Source organism: Theropithecus gelada, chromosome 10 (assembly GCF_003255815.1).
Source record: "Theropithecus gelada isolate Dixy chromosome 10, Tgel_1.0, whole genome shotgun sequence".
Taxonomy (NCBI): domain Eukaryota; kingdom Metazoa; phylum Chordata; class Mammalia; order Primates; family Cercopithecidae; genus Theropithecus; species Theropithecus gelada.
This window is the reverse complement of record NC_037678.1, coordinates 31700097-31717200: the sequence shown is the minus strand read 5'-3', so window position 1 is coordinate 31717200 and position 17104 is coordinate 31700097. Positions and strand designations below refer to the sequence as shown.

The following is a 17104-nucleotide window of genomic DNA, read 5'->3' as shown; positions in this document are numbered from 1 at the left end:
CCCAGCTAATTTAAAAAAAATTTTTTTAATAGAGACAAAGTCTCACTATGTTGTCCAGGTCGGTCTCAAACTCCTGGGCTCAAGCAATCCCCCCACCTTGGCTTCCCAAAGTATTGGGATTATAGGCATGAGCCACCACATCTGGCCACTTATTGACTCTAGCAGAACGTATATGTGTAACATTGGGAAATTAACACAAACTGCCAGTGGCAATGTATGATGTAAAGTGGTATAGTTCCAGAATTCCGATTCAGAGAAATTGTCCCATAATTACAATTCAAACAAAAAAGCAAGACAAAACTTGCTGTGTGCACAAAGTAATTCACTGAAGCCTTATTTATAATGGCAAAATACTGGAAGTAACCTACATTTCAAAAAGGGAAATTGCCAATTAAGTCCTATGCTGTTTAGAAAGCCTATTCAGAACTATTTTAAATGTCTATATTAAGTAGAAAGATGCAAAATCAGATGTATATCATGTAAAATATGCACAAGTATGTATAACCCAAGAATAGAAATCCAAACCCAGAATCTCTTTGCATTAGAAAGTGTGATTATGGATTATTTTCACTTTTCTTTCCTTATGCTTCCTGAAATGGTTTTATATTATCCTTTTTTGGTTTGTTTGTAGAGACAAGGTCTTGCTCTGTCACCCAGGCTGGAGTGCAATGGCACAATCATAGTTCCTGCAGCCTCGAACTCTCCTGGGTTCTCCTGCCTGGGCCTCCCAAAGTGTTGGGAATACAGGCGTGAGCCACCACACCTGTCCTACATTGTCCTTATCCGAGGGGGCAGCCTTCCTCCTGTGGCAGTGGCAGGAGTGCATGCCCTCAGCTGAAACAGGGGGAATATCAGCTGGATGGCCTGGGAAACCTTCCATGACAGATCCAGCAAGGGCTTCCCCCAGGACCCACCTCAAGGGCACTGCTGCATGCTCACTTCAAGCTAGAATAACCTTTCCAATATTTTAATTTTTGAGCACTTCTTATAAATAATTTGTAAATCAAAGTATCTACACTGGAAAAACTCAATAAAAATAAAGAGCCGAGGCCATGGTCTCTAATGGATGGCATGTACCTGGGAGACTTTGGGGCTGTCCTGTCACTCATAGGACCGGGGAACAGCCTGGAGCTCTTCTCCAATGCAGCAGCCACAGGTTCACTCTCAGAACCACTGCCCAAAGGTTCTAAACTGAATGAATTATCCTGAGACAGAAAGTCAGAGGTATGGGTGGCACCACAGAGCACCAGGCAAGTGGGCTCCTGGTGCTGGGAGCAGCTGGAAGCGCAGACTCACCTGCGGGCCTCCCACTCTCGCCGCTGCCTCCTCCGCATGGTTTCCTCCACTATCTCCTGATACAGGGACAAAGAGAACAAAAGGTGGGACAAATGCACTAGGAATTTTTCCCCACAGCCTGAGAAGGTTCCAATTTGGCAGAAGTCAGTAGGCCCAGACCCCTGAGAGAGAACATGGTCACACACCAGTGCCCCGAGCACAGCCTGTTCCTACAGAAGAGAAGCATGGAGGCAAGGGATGACTGCGACCCCTTCTGGCTCCCAGCTCTCCAGACACTGTGAGCAAAAAGAGTGAGCGGTTCCTAAGCACCTGCTCCAGGCAAAACTGTGTTCATCCACCCTAGCTGGATGAATACAGCACTATGGGATCTAAGGTAAGCTCACACCCGCTCTGTACCAGCTTCCACATCAGGAAGGACGAGAGCTAACATTTCTTATATTCTACCATGCGTTAGGAACTACTCTAATGTTACAGGCACAACCTCATTTAATCTTCAAAACAAAGGCATGGAATAACGTGGTAGGTTTAGAAATCCATGGTCCCGAGACTCCTGCTTCTCAGAAGAGGGAGTAGATATATTTTCCCCCATACATTCATTAAATATATCGAAAACCCTTCGACATCATAGATCAAACAAAGTAAGGCTGGGCGCAGTGGCTCACGCCTGTAATCCCAGCACTTTGGGAGACAGAGGCAGGCGGATCACATGAGGTCAGGAGTTAAAGACCAGCCCGGCGAACATGGTAAAACCCCGCCTCTACTTAAAACACAAAAATTAGCTGAGCGTGGTGGCACATGCCTGTAATCCTAGCTACTTGGGAGGCTGAGGAGAACTGCCTGAACCCAGGAGGTGGAGGTAGCAGTGAGCCAAGATTGTGCCACTGCAATCCAGCCTGGGCAACCGAGCGAGACTCTGCCTCAAAAACATACAAACAAACAAAAAAAAACAAAGTAAGACTCCGAAAGATAGAGGTGAAGGCAGAGCAGTTAGGGACTCTGGGACATGAGGAACAACACAGCGTTCCTTGAGTTTTCCTTCTGGCTCATACATGCCAGACTTGGAGCTGAAAAGCCAGCAACCTAGAAACACCAACAGGTGCAGACAAAAAAATAAAACAAAACAAAAAAACCCCACAAAAGCTGCTCTGTCTAGTCAAAGGACTGGGAAGGAGCAGCCTCCCAAGACAGAAAGCTTTTAGGCAATAGCCCATCTACTCTAGCCAACACCACCAAGAACATCCATATCCACCCCGGCAAAGGCCTAGTGGGAGCCTAGGCTCCCATCCTTGCGAAGCTGTAGCAAGGCACCCAAATCCTTCTGTCTGGTGGTATCAGAGAGGCCAAGGAGGGAACTGAGACTGCCACCTCTGCTGGTTGGTCACAAGTCCATAACCCACCTCTGGGTGGGAGAACCAATGGTGGGAGAACCTAGACTTCCACCCCCACCTTCCAGTAATGAGAAATTCCTCCCCTCCCTGCTAGGAGGGTATCAGAGGCAGCAAAGTGGGAAGCCTGGACCTTCACTGCCCCAGGTGATAGACATCATGGGGAACCTGAACTTTTATCTCTATCTGGCATCACTCACTCTCCTTGCCAGAGCTGTGTCAGAGAAAGCCAACTAAAACAGAACACTTAAAGAAGACATGAAATCTCATCACATAATACAAAAATCTCCCGGTTTCATTTGAAAATCACTCATCATACCAAGAACTAGGATGATCTCAAAATGAATGAAAAAAGACAACCCACCTATGCCAACATCAAGATGATGACATGACAGAGTTGTTAGAATTATCTGCCCAAGATTTTAAAGCAACCATCATAAAAATGCTTCAACGAGCAATGACAAACAATTGAAACAAATGAAAGCCGGGAAGCCTCAGCAAGAAATAAGAGATCTAAAGAAGAGACAAGGGGCCGGGCGTGGTGGCTCACGCCTGTAATCCCAGCACTTTGGGAGGCTGAGGCGGGTGGATCACAAGGTCAGGAGTTTGAGACCAGCCTGACCAACATGGCGAAACCCCGTCTCTACTAAAAATACAAAAATTAGCTGGGCGTGGTGGTGCATGCCTGTAATCCCAGCTACTCAGGAGGCTGAGGCAGGAGAATCGCTTGAACCCGGGAAGCGGAGGTTGCAGTGAGCCAAGATCATGCCACTGCACTCCAGCCTGGGCAACAAAGCGAGACTCTGTTTTAAAAAAAAATTAAAAAAAATAAAGACGAGACAAGTGTTCTAAACAAAGTTTAAGAAAGAAAGAATATGTATATATATATAAAAGTTTAGAACTGAAAAATACAACTGGAATATTAACTCAGCAAATAGGTTCGAGAGTAGAATGAAGGGGACAGAGGGAAGAATGAGTGATCTAGCAGAAAGACAGAAATTACCCAGTCTGAACAACAGAGAAAAAATAGACCAAAAAAACTAGAACCTCTGGGACATGTGGGGCTACAACAAAAGAGCTAACACTTACGTCATCAGTGCCCCGAAGGAGGGGAATGAGGGCGCACCGAAAACACACTTGAAGAAATAATGGCTGAAAATTTGGCAGAAGACATAAACCTGCTGGCTGGGTGTGGTGGTTCACGCCTGTGATCCCAACAGTTTGGGAGGCTGAGGCGGGCAGATTGCTTGAGGCCAGGAGTTTGAGATCAGCCTGGCCAAAATGGAAAAACTTCACCTCTACTAAAAAAAGTAGCCAGGCATGGTGGCACATGCCTATAATCCCAACTACTCAGGAGGCGGAGGTTGCAGGTCCTCCAGCCTGGGCGACAGAGTGAGACTCCACCTCAAAAAAAAAAAAAAAAAAAAAAAAGACATAAACCCGCAGATTCAAGAAGCTGGGTAATGGGAAGTGGAGGTTACAGTGAGCTGAGATCATGCCACAGCACCCCAGCCTGGGCGACAGGGCAAGACTGAAAAAAAAAATAAAAGAAACAAATAGGAGAGACACAAATCCACACCAAGACACATCCTAACATCCTAATTAAAACTTTGAACACACAAACAAAACCAAAATATCTCAAAAACAGCCAAAGAAAAATAGACTTTAATGACACGGAAAAAGCATGAATGACAGAGGATTTCTCATGAGAAACCATGGCAGCCAGAGACAGTGGCACAGTATTTTCCAAATGCTGAAAGAAAATAAGTATTAACCCAGAATTCTATATCCAGTAAAAGTATCTTTATGGAATATATAAAAAAAAAAAAATCAAGAAATTCTCAAAGATGGAAAACTAAGGGAATTTATCTCCAGCAGCTCTCCCCCAAAGGAACGATTAAAGGAGACTCTTAAATAGAAACAAAATGGAAAAGAAACCTTGGAACACTGGAAAGGAAGAAAAAAATACAATAAGCAAAAATGAGGTAAATACAATAGGTTTTCCTTATCCTTTTGAGTTTGTAATTATGCTTGATTACTAAAGCAAATATTATAACACTGTATATGTGGAGGAAATATTTAAGAAAATTATATTATAAATGGGGCAGAGTAAAGGACATTAAGAGAAGACCAGGCATGGTGGCTCATGCCTATAATTCCACACTTTGGGAGGCTGAGGCAGGTGGATCACGTGAGGTCAGGAGTTTGAGATGAACCTGGCCAACATAGTGAAACCCATCTCTACTAAAATACAAAAACTAGCTGGGCATGGTGGCGCACACCTGGGGGCCCAGCTAGTTGGGAGGCTGAGGCAGGAGTATTGCTTGAATCCAAGAGGTGGAGGTTTTAGTAAGCTAAGATTGTGCCACTGCACACTGCACACCAGCCTAGGTGACAAAGTGAGACTCCAGCTCAGAAAAAAAAAAAAAAAAAAAGAAGGTAAGATTTCTACGTATGACTCAACTGGTAAAATGATGATACCAGTAGACTGTGATAAGTTATGGATATGAAACGTAATCACCTGAAAGAACCACTAAAAAATCTATACAAGGAGATATACTCACAAACACTAGAGGAAAGAAAAAGAAATAAAACAGGCTGGGCGCAGTGGCTCACACCTGTAATCCCAGCACTGGGGAGGCTGAGGTGGGCGGATCACCTGAGGTCAGGAGTTCGAGGCCAGCCTGCCCAACAAGGTGAAACCCCATCTCTACTAAAAATACAAAAAATTAGCCGAGCGTGGTGGGCGTCTGTAATTCCAGCTACTCGGGAGGCTGAGGCAGGAGAATCACTTGAACCTGGGAGGCGGAGGCTGCAGTGAGCCAAGATCGCGCCATTGCACTCCAGCCTGGGTGATGAGTGAAACTCCATCTCAAAAAATAAATAAATAAATAAATAAAAAAGAAAAAGAAAAAGAAAGAAAACAGAATTAAAAAAACAGAGACCAGGAAACAGAAAATAAAATGTCAGACTTAAGCCCTAACATGTCAATAATTAAAATACATGTAAGTGAGCTAAGTTTATCAATTGAAACATAGAGAATGGCTTTAAAAAACATGATTTAGCTGGGCGCGGTGGCTCAAGCCTGTAATCCCAGCACTTTGAGAGGCTGAGACGGGCGGATCGCGAGGTCAGGAGATCGAGACCATCCTGGCTAACAGGGTGAAACCTCGTCTCTACTACAAAAATACAAAAAACTAGCTGGGCGAGGTGGCGGGCGCCTGTAGTCCCAGCTACTCAGGAGGCTGAGGCAGGAGAATCGCTTGAACCTGGGAGGCGGAGGCTGCAGTGAGCCAAGATCGCGCCATTGCACTCCAGCCTGGGTGATGAGTGAAACTCCATCTCAAAAAATAAATAAATAAATACATAAAAAAGAAAAAGAAAAAGAAAGAAAACAGAATTTAAAAAACAGAGACCAGGAAACAGAAAATAAAATGTCAGACTTAAGCCCTAACATGTCAATAATTAAAATACATGTAAGTGAGCTAAGTTTATCAATTGAAACACAGAGAATGGCTTTAAAAAACATGATTTAGCTGGGCGCGGTGGCTCAAGCCTGTAATCCCAGCACTTTGAGAGGCTGAGACGGGCGGATCACGAGGTCAGGAGATCGAGACCATCCTGGCTAACATGGTGAAACCCCGTCTCTACTACAAAAATACAAAAAACTAGCCGGGCGAGGTGGCGGGCGCCTGTAGTCCCAGCTACTCGGGAGGCTGAGGCAGGAGAATGGCATGAACCCGGGAGGCGGAGCTTGCAGTGAGCTGAGATACGGCCACTGCACTCCAGCCTGGGCAACAGAGCAAGACTCCGTCTCAAAAAAAAAAAAAACCAAAAAAAAAAAACCCATGATTTAAAAATACGACCCAACTATATGCTGTTTTAAAAAATTCACTACAAATGTAACAATATAGGCAGAATGAAACTAAAGAATGTGAAAAGATATATCATGCAAACATTAATCAAAGGAAAGCAGGAGTGGCAATATTAATATCAGATAAATCATACTTCAGAGCAAAACAAATTACCAGAGACAGAGTGGGACAATAAGTGAATAAAAGGGTCAATCCACCAAAAGGACACAACAATCCTAAATGTGTGTGCACAAGACAGCTATAAATACATGAAGTAAAAAGTGATAGAACTGAAAGGAGAAACAAATAAATCTATAATCACAGTTGGGGTCTTCAATGCCCCTTTCTGAAGAGTTGAAAGTATTACTAGCCAGAAAAGCAGCAAGCAAATAGAACTCAACACCACCATCAACTCTCACCATGTAAGTGACATTTCTAAAACACTCTACCTAACAACAGCAGACTATGCATTTTTTTGAGTGACTGCAAATGATACTGTATTTTAAATTTTGGTGTCCACATATTTATGGCTAGTACGCAGAAATAAAAAAAGTTGTTTATGTTTTTATGTAGGTATAAATCTAACAAAACACAAAGAATTTATACACTGAAAACTGCACAATGCTGATGGACGAAAAAAGGAATAAGCCATTGATACAAGCAAATGTGGATGAATCTCCAAGAACTATGCAGAGTGAAAAAAAGCCAATCCCAAAAGGCTACATACTGTATAATTCCATTTCCATTTTCATAATATTATTGAAATGAAATTACAGAAATGGAGCTTGCTAGTGGTTACCAGGCAGCAGACAAGTGGGTGTGGCTAGAAAAGGGCAATAGAGAGATCCTTACAGTGATGGAAATGTTCTGTATTTTTTTTTTTTGAGCAATACCCATGGGTTATTTTGGCAGTTTCTGAATGCATAAATGGAATAGACATATTCAGTTTCTGGCAGAACTTTCACAGTAATTTCTAACCTTTAGAGTGCCAACTGAAAAATCACATGATTTATAAATTTAGAGAGGAGGCTTTTTCTTTAGAGATAGTCTCACACTGTTGCCCAGGCTGGAATGCAGTCGTGCGCTCACAGCTCACTGCAGCCTGACTTACTGGGCTCAGGTGATTCTCCCACCTCAGCCTCCTGAGTAGCTGGGACCATAGGAGTGCACCACCACACCTGGCTAATTTTTGTAGAGACAGGGTTTTGCCATGTTGCCCAGGCTAGTCTCAAACTCCTGGGCTCAAGCGATTGGCCTGCCTCAGCCTCCCATCCTGACTGTGATATTATACTACAGGATGTTACCATTTGGGGAAGCTGGACAAAGTATATAAGTGATCTTTCTTTTTTTTTTTGAGACAGTCTCGCTCTTTTGCCCAGGCTGGAGTGCAGTGGCGCAATCTCGGCTCACTACAAGCTCCGCCTCCTGGGTTCAGGCCATTCTCCTGCCTCAGCCTCCCGAGTAGCTGGGACTACAGGCGCCCGCCACCAGGCCCGGCTAATTTTTTTTTGTATTTTTAGTAGAGATGGGGTTTCACCATGTTAGCCAGGATGGTCTCGATCGCCTGACCTCGTAATCCGCCCGCCTCAGCCTCCCAAAGTGCTGGGATTACAGGCGTGAGCCACCGTGCCCGGCCTATAAGTGATCTTTCTATATTACTTCTTACAACTACATGTGAATCTATAATTATCTCAAAAGAAAAACTTTAATTAAAAAAAAGTCATGGTCCTGGTGAGGAAACTTTTTGTGGGTAATGGAATTGTTCTCTATCATGGTGGGATGGTGGTTGCATCTTTACACATTTGTTAAATCTCATTGAATTGGACCACCTAGTGAATTGTGTAGACATTATGCGTCAATAAAGTAACAAAATTCCCATAGTCTGAGATTTCTTTGACCCTCTCACAATGCATGGTGGGGTCTTGTCCCCTCCGTTGTGGCTACAGGCTGCTGAGGTACTCTAAAGCTGGTCGGGAGAGCCATGCAGTGGCTGCCCAGGTGACTGGAATATTCATGCTGGAAGCCTGAGCAGTCATGTTGTAAGGAAGCCACATGCAATGGAGAGACTCTGCAGGTGCTTGGCTCAGCAGTCCTGGTTTGGAGCCATCCCAGCAGGTGTCTGAGCCATGCTTCCAGTTATTAGCCATTGAGTCCCCACCTGAGGGCCCAGATATCACAGAGCAAAAAGATGTCAACCTTGCTGGGCTCTGCCCAAATGGCTAACCTACAGAATCCATGAGCATAAGGAAAAGGTTGTTTTAAGCTGCTAGGTTCTGGAGTAATTTGTTAAACATCAGTAGGAACCAAAAGAAGTAAGTCCAGTTATTTTCTTCATTTTACAATGGCACATAGAGGTTAAGTCACTTGACTACGGTCACAAAGCTGTCATAGCAGATACAAAATGTGAAACCTGTGACCTAAACCAGGATATCATAGCACCTGTAGAAGAAGTATAATTATGGTTATTTTTATAGCGGAATCTCATCTCTGCTGAGGTCCAGCTCTAACATCCCACCTTTAAAAGACAAGCAAAAGGCCGGGCGCGGTGGCTCAAGCCTGTAATCCCAGCACTTTGGGAGGCCGAGACGGGCGGATCACGAGGTCAGGAGATCAAGACCATCCTGGGTAACACGGTGAAACCCCGTCTCTACTAAAAAAAAAAAACTAGCCGGGCGACGTGGCGGGCGCCTGTAGTCCCAGCTACTCGGGAGGCTGAGGCAGGAGAATGGCATAAACCCGGGAGGCGGAGCTTTCAGTGAGCTGAGATCCGGCCACTGCACTCCAGCCTGGGTGGCAGAGGCAGACTCTGTCTCAAAACTCCTGACAAAAAGATCGACAAGCAAAAATGATTCTTGACCTCATGTCTCCTCTTTTCTTTATAACAGAACTCTTTTTCTTTTTTTCGAGACACTCTGTTGCCGAGGCTGGAGTGCAGTGGCGCAATCTCAGCTCACTGCAAGCTCCACCTCCCAGATTCACGCCATCCTCCTGCCTCAGCCTCCCGAGTAGCTGAGACTACAGGCACTGGCCAACAGGCCCGGGTGATTTTTTGTATTTTTAATAGAGATGGGGTTTCACTGTGTTAGCCAGGATAGTCTCGATATCCTGACCTCATGATCCGCCTGCCTCAGCCTCCCAAAGTGCTGGGATTACAGGTGTGAGCCACCATGCCTGACCTATAGGAAAACTCTTTAAAACGATTATTTATAAACTATTGTCTCTAAACCTCTTTGAATGTGCACCCCTATTAATAAAAATATTTCATTCTTTTTTTTTTTAAGAGATGAGGTCCTGCTCTGTTGCCCAGGCTGGAGTGCAATGATGTGATCATGGATCACTGTAGCCTCAACCAACCTCCTGGGCTCAAGGCATCTTCCCACTCTAGCCTCCCAAGTAGCTGGGCCTATGAGACCGTGCCATCATGCCTGGCTAATTTTTATTTTTTATTTTTTGTAGAGACCATGTCTTGCTATATTGTCTAGTCTGGTAAAAATATTTCTTTTTCTTTTTCTTTTTTTTTTTGAGACAAGAGTATTACTCTGTTGCCCAGGCTGGAGTGCAGTGGCACGATCTTGGCCTCCACCACTCGGCCTGCAACCTCCGCCTCCTGGGTTCAAGCAATTCTCCTGCCTCAGCCTCTCGAGTAGCTGGCATTACCGGCATCTGCCATTGCTCCTGGCTAATTTTTGTATTTTTAGTAGAGACGGGGTTTTTCCATGTTAGTCAGGCTGGTCTCAAACTCCTGACCTCAGGTGATCTGCCCGCCTCGGCTTCCCAAAATGCTGGGATTACAGGCTTGAGTCACCATATCAGGCCGGTAAAAATATTTCTAAGAATATACCTCTAATATACACATACTTAGTTATAAATCATGCACAGGTTTTAATTATATAAAAAGTATTCTTCTCAAGAATGCTTAATGTTATTAAAATCAAGGCTCTAGACCTAATTTACAGATCATAGAAAATGCAGGGATAGAGAAGCAAGTTAAAGTACTCCAGGAAGAAACAAGTAGTAGTAAATATTAGAAAAGATGATTGGCCTGTAGTGTCATTAAAAACAAAACAAAAGAAAAAAAAGAGGTAAGGTACAGTTCTAGGTTAAGACAGTAAAGAGAAATAGCTAAATGTGTTAACCTTGATTGTAGTTCAGAAATAAAAATAGCTGCAAAATATATTTTGAGGACAATTAAAGAGACCTGAATATGGGTGAATATTACCTGATATTAGCATATTATTCATTTTTTCTGCATGACAATGGCATTGTGTTTATGGGGAAGAATGTCCTTATTCTTAGGAGCTGCTTACGAAAGAATGTGTGGAATATCATGGTTTCTGTTTGGATGTGGAGGTGCACGCCTGTAATCCTAGCTACTTGGGAGGCTGAGGCAGGAGAATCACTTGAGCCCAGAAGACAGAGGTTGAAGGGAGCCGAGATTGTGCCACTGCACTCCAGCCTCAGTGACAGAGACTCCATCTCAAGAAAAAATAAAATAAAAAATAAAAAATAATATCATAGTTTCTGCAACCTATTCTCAAATGATACAGGAAAAAGAATATGTAGAGAGAAAGTAAATGTGAAAAACTGTTTTTGTTTTTTTTGAGATAAGGTCTCTTCATGTTGCCCAGGCTGTTCTCGAATTCCTGGGCTTGATCAATCCCCCTGCCTTGGCCGCCCAAGTAGCTGAGACCACCTACAGTCATGATCCACTGTTGACTCTAGATTGAAGATATATGGATATTTACCGTACTATCCTTTCAACACTGCATACATTTCAAAAAACTTCAAAATAAAAAGTTGGTGGGAAATTATGCCTATTATATTTCATGAATATTATGTTAAACATTTACAAACATAGATTCCAAATTGATGTGTTAAGTATGTAAAAGGAAACGCTGATATTTTCTTGCATCTCATCAAGACAACCTACCTTCTCTTTGTTGCCAAACCCACTGGTCTATTCTCATTGGCCTGTTCCGTTGGCACTGCTGGCCGAGCCTTCCTTGAAACTTTCCTTCCCACCTCAGAGCCGCAGTGTCTATGGATGCTCTGCCCAGGAATCCTCCTGGCTCATCCCATGCTAACTCACGTTTGGTACCTGAAAGCTTTCCCTAATTGTGCTCATTTACATGATCAGTATCTGTCTCTCCCACTGGAAAGCTTTGCAAAGGCAGGACTTTGCTCTCATCCCTGCACCCCAGGGCCTAACTGGTACCTGGCACATAGTAAGTGTTTAAAAAATATGTTTATTAGTCAGAATGGAAAATTTCAAGACTTACCTGTAGAACATGAATGTTTCCAGGGAAAATCCCATTAGACACTGATATTTGGGAACCAATGAAATGCAGCTCATCAATAGTTAAAAGAATGCTATGGCCGGGCGCGGTGGCTCAAGCCTGTAATCCCAGCACTTTGGGAGGCCGAGACGGGCGGATCACGAGGTCAGAAGATCAAGACCATCCTGGCTAACCCGGTGAAACCCCATCTCTACTAAAAAACTAGTCAGGCGAGGTGGTGGGCGCCTGTAGTCCTAGCAACTCGGGAGGCTGAGGCAGGAGAATGGCATAAACCCAGGAGGCGGAGCTTGTAGTGAGCTGAGATCTGGCCACTGCACTCTAGCCTGGGCGATAGAGTGAGACTCCGTCTCAAAAAAAATAAAAAAAATAAAATAAAAAAAAAGAATGCTATATATAAAAAAATTCAGAGAACAAAAAAGACCTCTCACAAATCAAAGATTAGAAGATAAAAACCAAGCTGAGTGTAGTGGCATGTGCTTACAGTCTCAGCTACTTGGGAGACTGAAGTGGGAAGATCGAGTGAGCCAAGAAGTTTGAGGCCAGAGAGAGACCCTGTCTGCGGGGAAAAAAAATAAAATAAAGACCAAAAAGTCTTCCAAAAAATAGAACAGACAAAGAGCTGGGCAAGAAGTAAGGAAATATAAGAGTGGATCCAAGAGATTCCTGATGAGACACCCAAACCTAGTGAAAGGGGTGACAAAGGTGAGAAAGAAGAGAGAAGCATGCCTCAGTTTCAAGGGCACTGCCCCTTCCTCAAATGGAGAATGTCCTGAATGTCTCAAATATGGCTCAAAAAGACTTCCCAAAAGCACACTACTGGGAAATGTCAGGCTGAGGATGAAGAGAAGACCTTAGGACATTCCGGGGGCAAATTCTAGGTCACACACCAAGATCAGGAGCCAGAGGGCATCTTCAAAACATCCTATGGCACTCCGTGCTATAGGAATCACCACCTTCTGCCTATCGTTTTACATCTGGCAGAAGCCATAGTGTTGGGTAGGCCCCTGGGCCCAGCCCCAGATCACTAAGCAGCTCAGACCCAAGGTCCACATGGTGAAAACCATTCGTATCTGTACATACAAGATACCTCCCCTGGAGTAACTGTCTGGGACTGGGCCTGGCCAAGGGATGCAGACCCACATTGCTCCTCTGCAGTGACTGCACAGTGAGTGATGCTAGAAGACAGTAGGAAAGGAAGGGGTGGGAGTTGCACTATTTATTGCTTCTCTACATTATTTTTTTGCTATCTAGCTGCAGAGCTGAGCTGTCCTAAATTTCATTTCATCTGACAGGATCCTATTGGACAGATAAGCCACTATTCAGGGAAGTCCAGTAACCTGCCTGAGGCCACACAACCAGGGGACAGCAGAGCCCAGGGTCAGCATCCATGCCTGTTAACTTCTCCACTTCCCACTGCCCTCAGTTACACCTGGGCCTGGCAGCCTTTAGGATGACCTCTGACCTCTGGGAGTGCAAGTTCCTCCGGGATGGCTGTGAGAGACCCAAACACACCTCTTCTAACCGTGTGCGCTTCTCAGAAGGCTCTGACCCATCGCTGTCATTTCCTGAATGTTCTTCATCCTCCTCTTCATCCCTGAAGATGTCTTCATAGGCAGGAACTTCAAGGTCATCATCTTGTTTAATGAGTAATTTGATCTAAGTTCAAAACAAAAAGGAATTAAGCCTCTCCTCTTTCTACGGAAAACTACACAATATGTTCTTCTGCAGAATCTTATCATTTCCTAATAAGCTGACTCAGTTTCCTGTTCATACAGATAGCTACCAATTTAATAAGAGTTCCAGGCTTCCAAGGAATTTTCTTGTTTTCATTACCAGTGAGGCACCAGAGTTACACCACACGTGGTATGCAGAAATTACAAAAATCTGAAAACAATTCTTTGAGGACCATCTAGTCTACTTAAGTCTGGAAACACAGCATCCTCTTATGTCATACATGAATAAAATGAATGCCCCACAACTTGGCCTCTGATAAAGGACATGAAGATGTGTAACCCCTAGATGACTAAAACTCCTGTCTAAAAGTAACTCCAGGCTGATTTTTCTTTCTTTTTTTTTTTTTTTTGAGACGGAGTCTTGCTCTGTTGCCCAGGCTGGAGTGCAGTGGCGCAATCTCGGCTCACTGCAAGCTCCGCCTCCCAGGTTCACGCCATTCTCCTGCCTCAGCCTCCCGAGTAGCTGGGACTACAGGCGCCCGCCGCTGCGCCCGGCTAATTTTTTCTATTTTTTTAGTAGAGACGGGGTTTCACCATGGTCTCGATCTCCTGACCTTGTGATCCACCCGCCTCGGCCTCCCAAAGTGCTGGGATTACAGGCGTGAGCCACCGCGCCCGGCTCTTTTTTTTTTTTTTTTTGAGACGGAGTCTCGCTCTGTCACCCAGGCTGGAGTGCAGTGGCCAGATCTCAGCTCACTGCAAGCTCCGCCTCCCAGGTTTACACCATTCTCCTGCCTCAGCTTCACGAGTAGCTGGGACTACAGGCGCCCCCTACCTCGCCTGGCTAGTTTTTTGTATTTTTTAGTAGAGATGGGGTTTCACCAGGTTAGCCAGGATGGTCTCGATCTCCTGACCTCGTGATCCGCCCATCTCGGCCTCCCAAAGTGCTGGGATTACAGGGTTGAGCCACTGCGCCCAGCCTCTTTTTTTTTTTTTGAGACGGAGTCTCACTCTGTCGCCCAGGCTGGAGAGCAGTGGCACGATCTTGGCTCACTGCAAGCTCCACCTCCCAGGTTCACGCCATTCTCCTACTTCAGCCTCCCAAGTAGCTGGGACTACAGGCGCCCACCACCATGCCTGGCTAATTTTTTGTATTTTTAGTAGAGACGGGGTTTCACCATGTTAGCCAGGATGGTCTCAATCTTCTGACCTCATGATCTGCCCGCCTTGGCCTCCCAAAGTGCTGGGATTACAGGTGTGAGCCACCACGCCCAGCCAAGACTCCATTTCAACTAAAAATATAAACAAATATTTTCTGAGCGTGGTGGTATGTGCCTGTAGTCCCACCTACTAAGGAGGCTGAGGCAGGAGGGTCAGTTGAACCCAGGAGTTTGAGGCTTCAGTGAGCCATGATTGTGCCACTGTACTCCAGCCTATCTCTCAAAAAAAAAAGATGACAAATACCAAGTTCTTGTGTTTAGGCTGTTCCAATCCCACAGGATAGTCAGACACACACCTTACCAAGAACACCAGGTGAGACATTGTACATGGCATAAAAAGTACAGACAGTTTGAGGGCAGAGCACAAAAAGTACCTGGGTATTGTTGTACACATTGATGACATTGACTGGTCTATGGGTGTCACACACAAAGAATATAGTGTCTTCATCAGGTTGAAGAATATCCAACAGGTCTACATTAGCTCCACAGTTTATGAGAATAAAATAACGAAACTGAAAAAAAGGAAGATATTGTAAAGTAGCTATATCGAGGAGGCCCCTTTCCCTTCACCACTAAGCCTCTGAGTTGTTCTGCTTAAACTTACTAAGTCCCTGACATGTGGCGAGGCCCACGTGGCAAGGGATTCCAAAAAACGGCCAGGCTGGCATGCTAAGTGCTTTAGCATGGTGACAGAGCAGGGTGGGCCCTGGGGCTCCGTTTTCCCCAGGAGCACACTGAGACTCAGCAAGCCCAAGTCTTATGGACAGCTCAAGAAACTAATGAGGAGCAGAGCAAGGCTTCAAGCACATGATTGCGTCTCTCCAGACCTCACGGTACTATGCTGCGTGCCTCTCCAGGCTAATGGCATTGTACAGGTTTAAGTTTTCAGCAAATACTTTATGGGTACTTAAATATTAAGTCCTTTATCACACTCCATCACTATTGCATGTGCTTTCCTTATCAATACCAAGCTGGTGCGGGTCCTTGACATAACAGGAACACCAGGAGAGGACTTGTCTCTGCCAAAACAATCCTAGATACGGCTAGGGACTCCAGGGTCCCTCTTCCATGTCCCATCCCCTCTCTGTGGGGTCTACAATGTCCCATCTCTCATTTGGCCCCATGCAGAGGTGGGTGGAATCCTGGCATCTATTGTTTAAATTTATTCCTGTATTTCAAGTTGGAAACCAGGATGCATTTTCTTGGAGAAATAATATAAAATAGTAGTGTATTCTAAAATAATTTTAACTAATTCCAGCACTTTGGGAGGCTGAGGCAGGCGCATCACTTGAGGTCAGGAGATCGAGACCATCCTGGCTAACATGGTGAAACCCTGTCTCTACTAAAAATACAAAAACATTAGCTGGGCGAGGTGGCAGGTGCCTGTAGTCCCAGCTACTCAGGAGGCTGAGGCAGAAGAATGGCATGAACCCAGGAGACAGAGTTTGCAGTGAGCCGAGATCATGCCACTGCACTCCAGCCTGGGCGACAGACCGAGATTCCGTTTAAAAAATATATATATAGGCCGGATGCGGTGGCTCAAGCCTGTAATCCCAGCACTTTGGGAGGCCAAGACAGGCGCATCACGAGGTCAGGAGATCGAGACCATCCTGGCTAACACAGTGAAACCCCGTCTCTACTAAAAAATACAAAAAACTAGCCAGGTGAGGTGGCGGGCGCCTGTAGTCCCAGCTACTCGGGAGGCTGAGGCAGGAGAACGGTGTAAACCTGGGAGGCGGAGCTTGCAGTGAGCTGAGATCCGGCCACTGCACTCCAGCCTGGGTGACAGAGCGACACTCCGTCTCAGGAAAAAAAAAAAAAAAATATATATATATATATATATGTAAGTAAAAAATAAATAAAATAAATCAAAATAAAATAAAATGATTTTAACTAGACCATATTAAAAACTGCTAGATTCCAAGCACCTTACAATCAAATTTCTGCAAAACAAGTTCAAAGTTAGGGGCTATCCACATTCATTATCTTTTTTTGCTGTCAATTTTGCTTCTACAACTTGGGCGTAAGTCACCAGTACATACAGCATGTTTTTCTTTTCCATATTGCCTAATGTAGCTGATACTTAAATACATACTGAATCTATTGTGGTCATAGAATGCTGTGTCAAGAAATTACAATTGAGTAAAAAAGCCACGTTATTCTAAAATATATCTTCAATACCTGTTCTTTATGCTCAAGAAATGAAGTTTCAAGTTCTTGCCACCCAGAAACTGGAACCAGCGTATACTGCACGTGGTCACACTGGAACAAGGCCTGGAGAGAGAGTGTTTTCAAAGCCTATCTTATTTAGGACATTGGCAATTTACCTTGAAAAGAAACCGAGTTAGATTAGATGGGTCGAGAGATAAAAGACACGGG

General features: G+C 44.6%; 1 protein-coding gene across 3 annotated transcripts in view; it reads right to left on the bottom strand.

The window, feature by feature from the left end:
* Window positions 1-17104, bottom strand: part of CDC45 (cell division cycle 45) — a 44120-nt gene that overhangs the window by 25605 nt on the left and 1411 nt on the right. For 2 of the 3 annotated variants that reach the window (XM_025398196.1, XM_025398197.1), the window contains 5 exons: window positions 16907-16999; window positions 15100-15237; window positions 13345-13488; window positions 1297-1352; window positions 1078-1173 (listed from right to left, as the gene is read on the bottom strand). In XM_025398196.1, coding sequence (XP_025253981.1) covers window positions 1078-1173; window positions 1297-1352; window positions 13345-13488; window positions 15100-15237; window positions 16907-16999 — 527 coding nt within the window. The remainder of the gene's footprint in view (window positions 1-1077; window positions 1174-1296; window positions 1353-13344; window positions 13489-15099; window positions 15238-16906; window positions 17000-17104) is intronic. The other variant, XM_025398199.1, reaches the window with a different exon arrangement.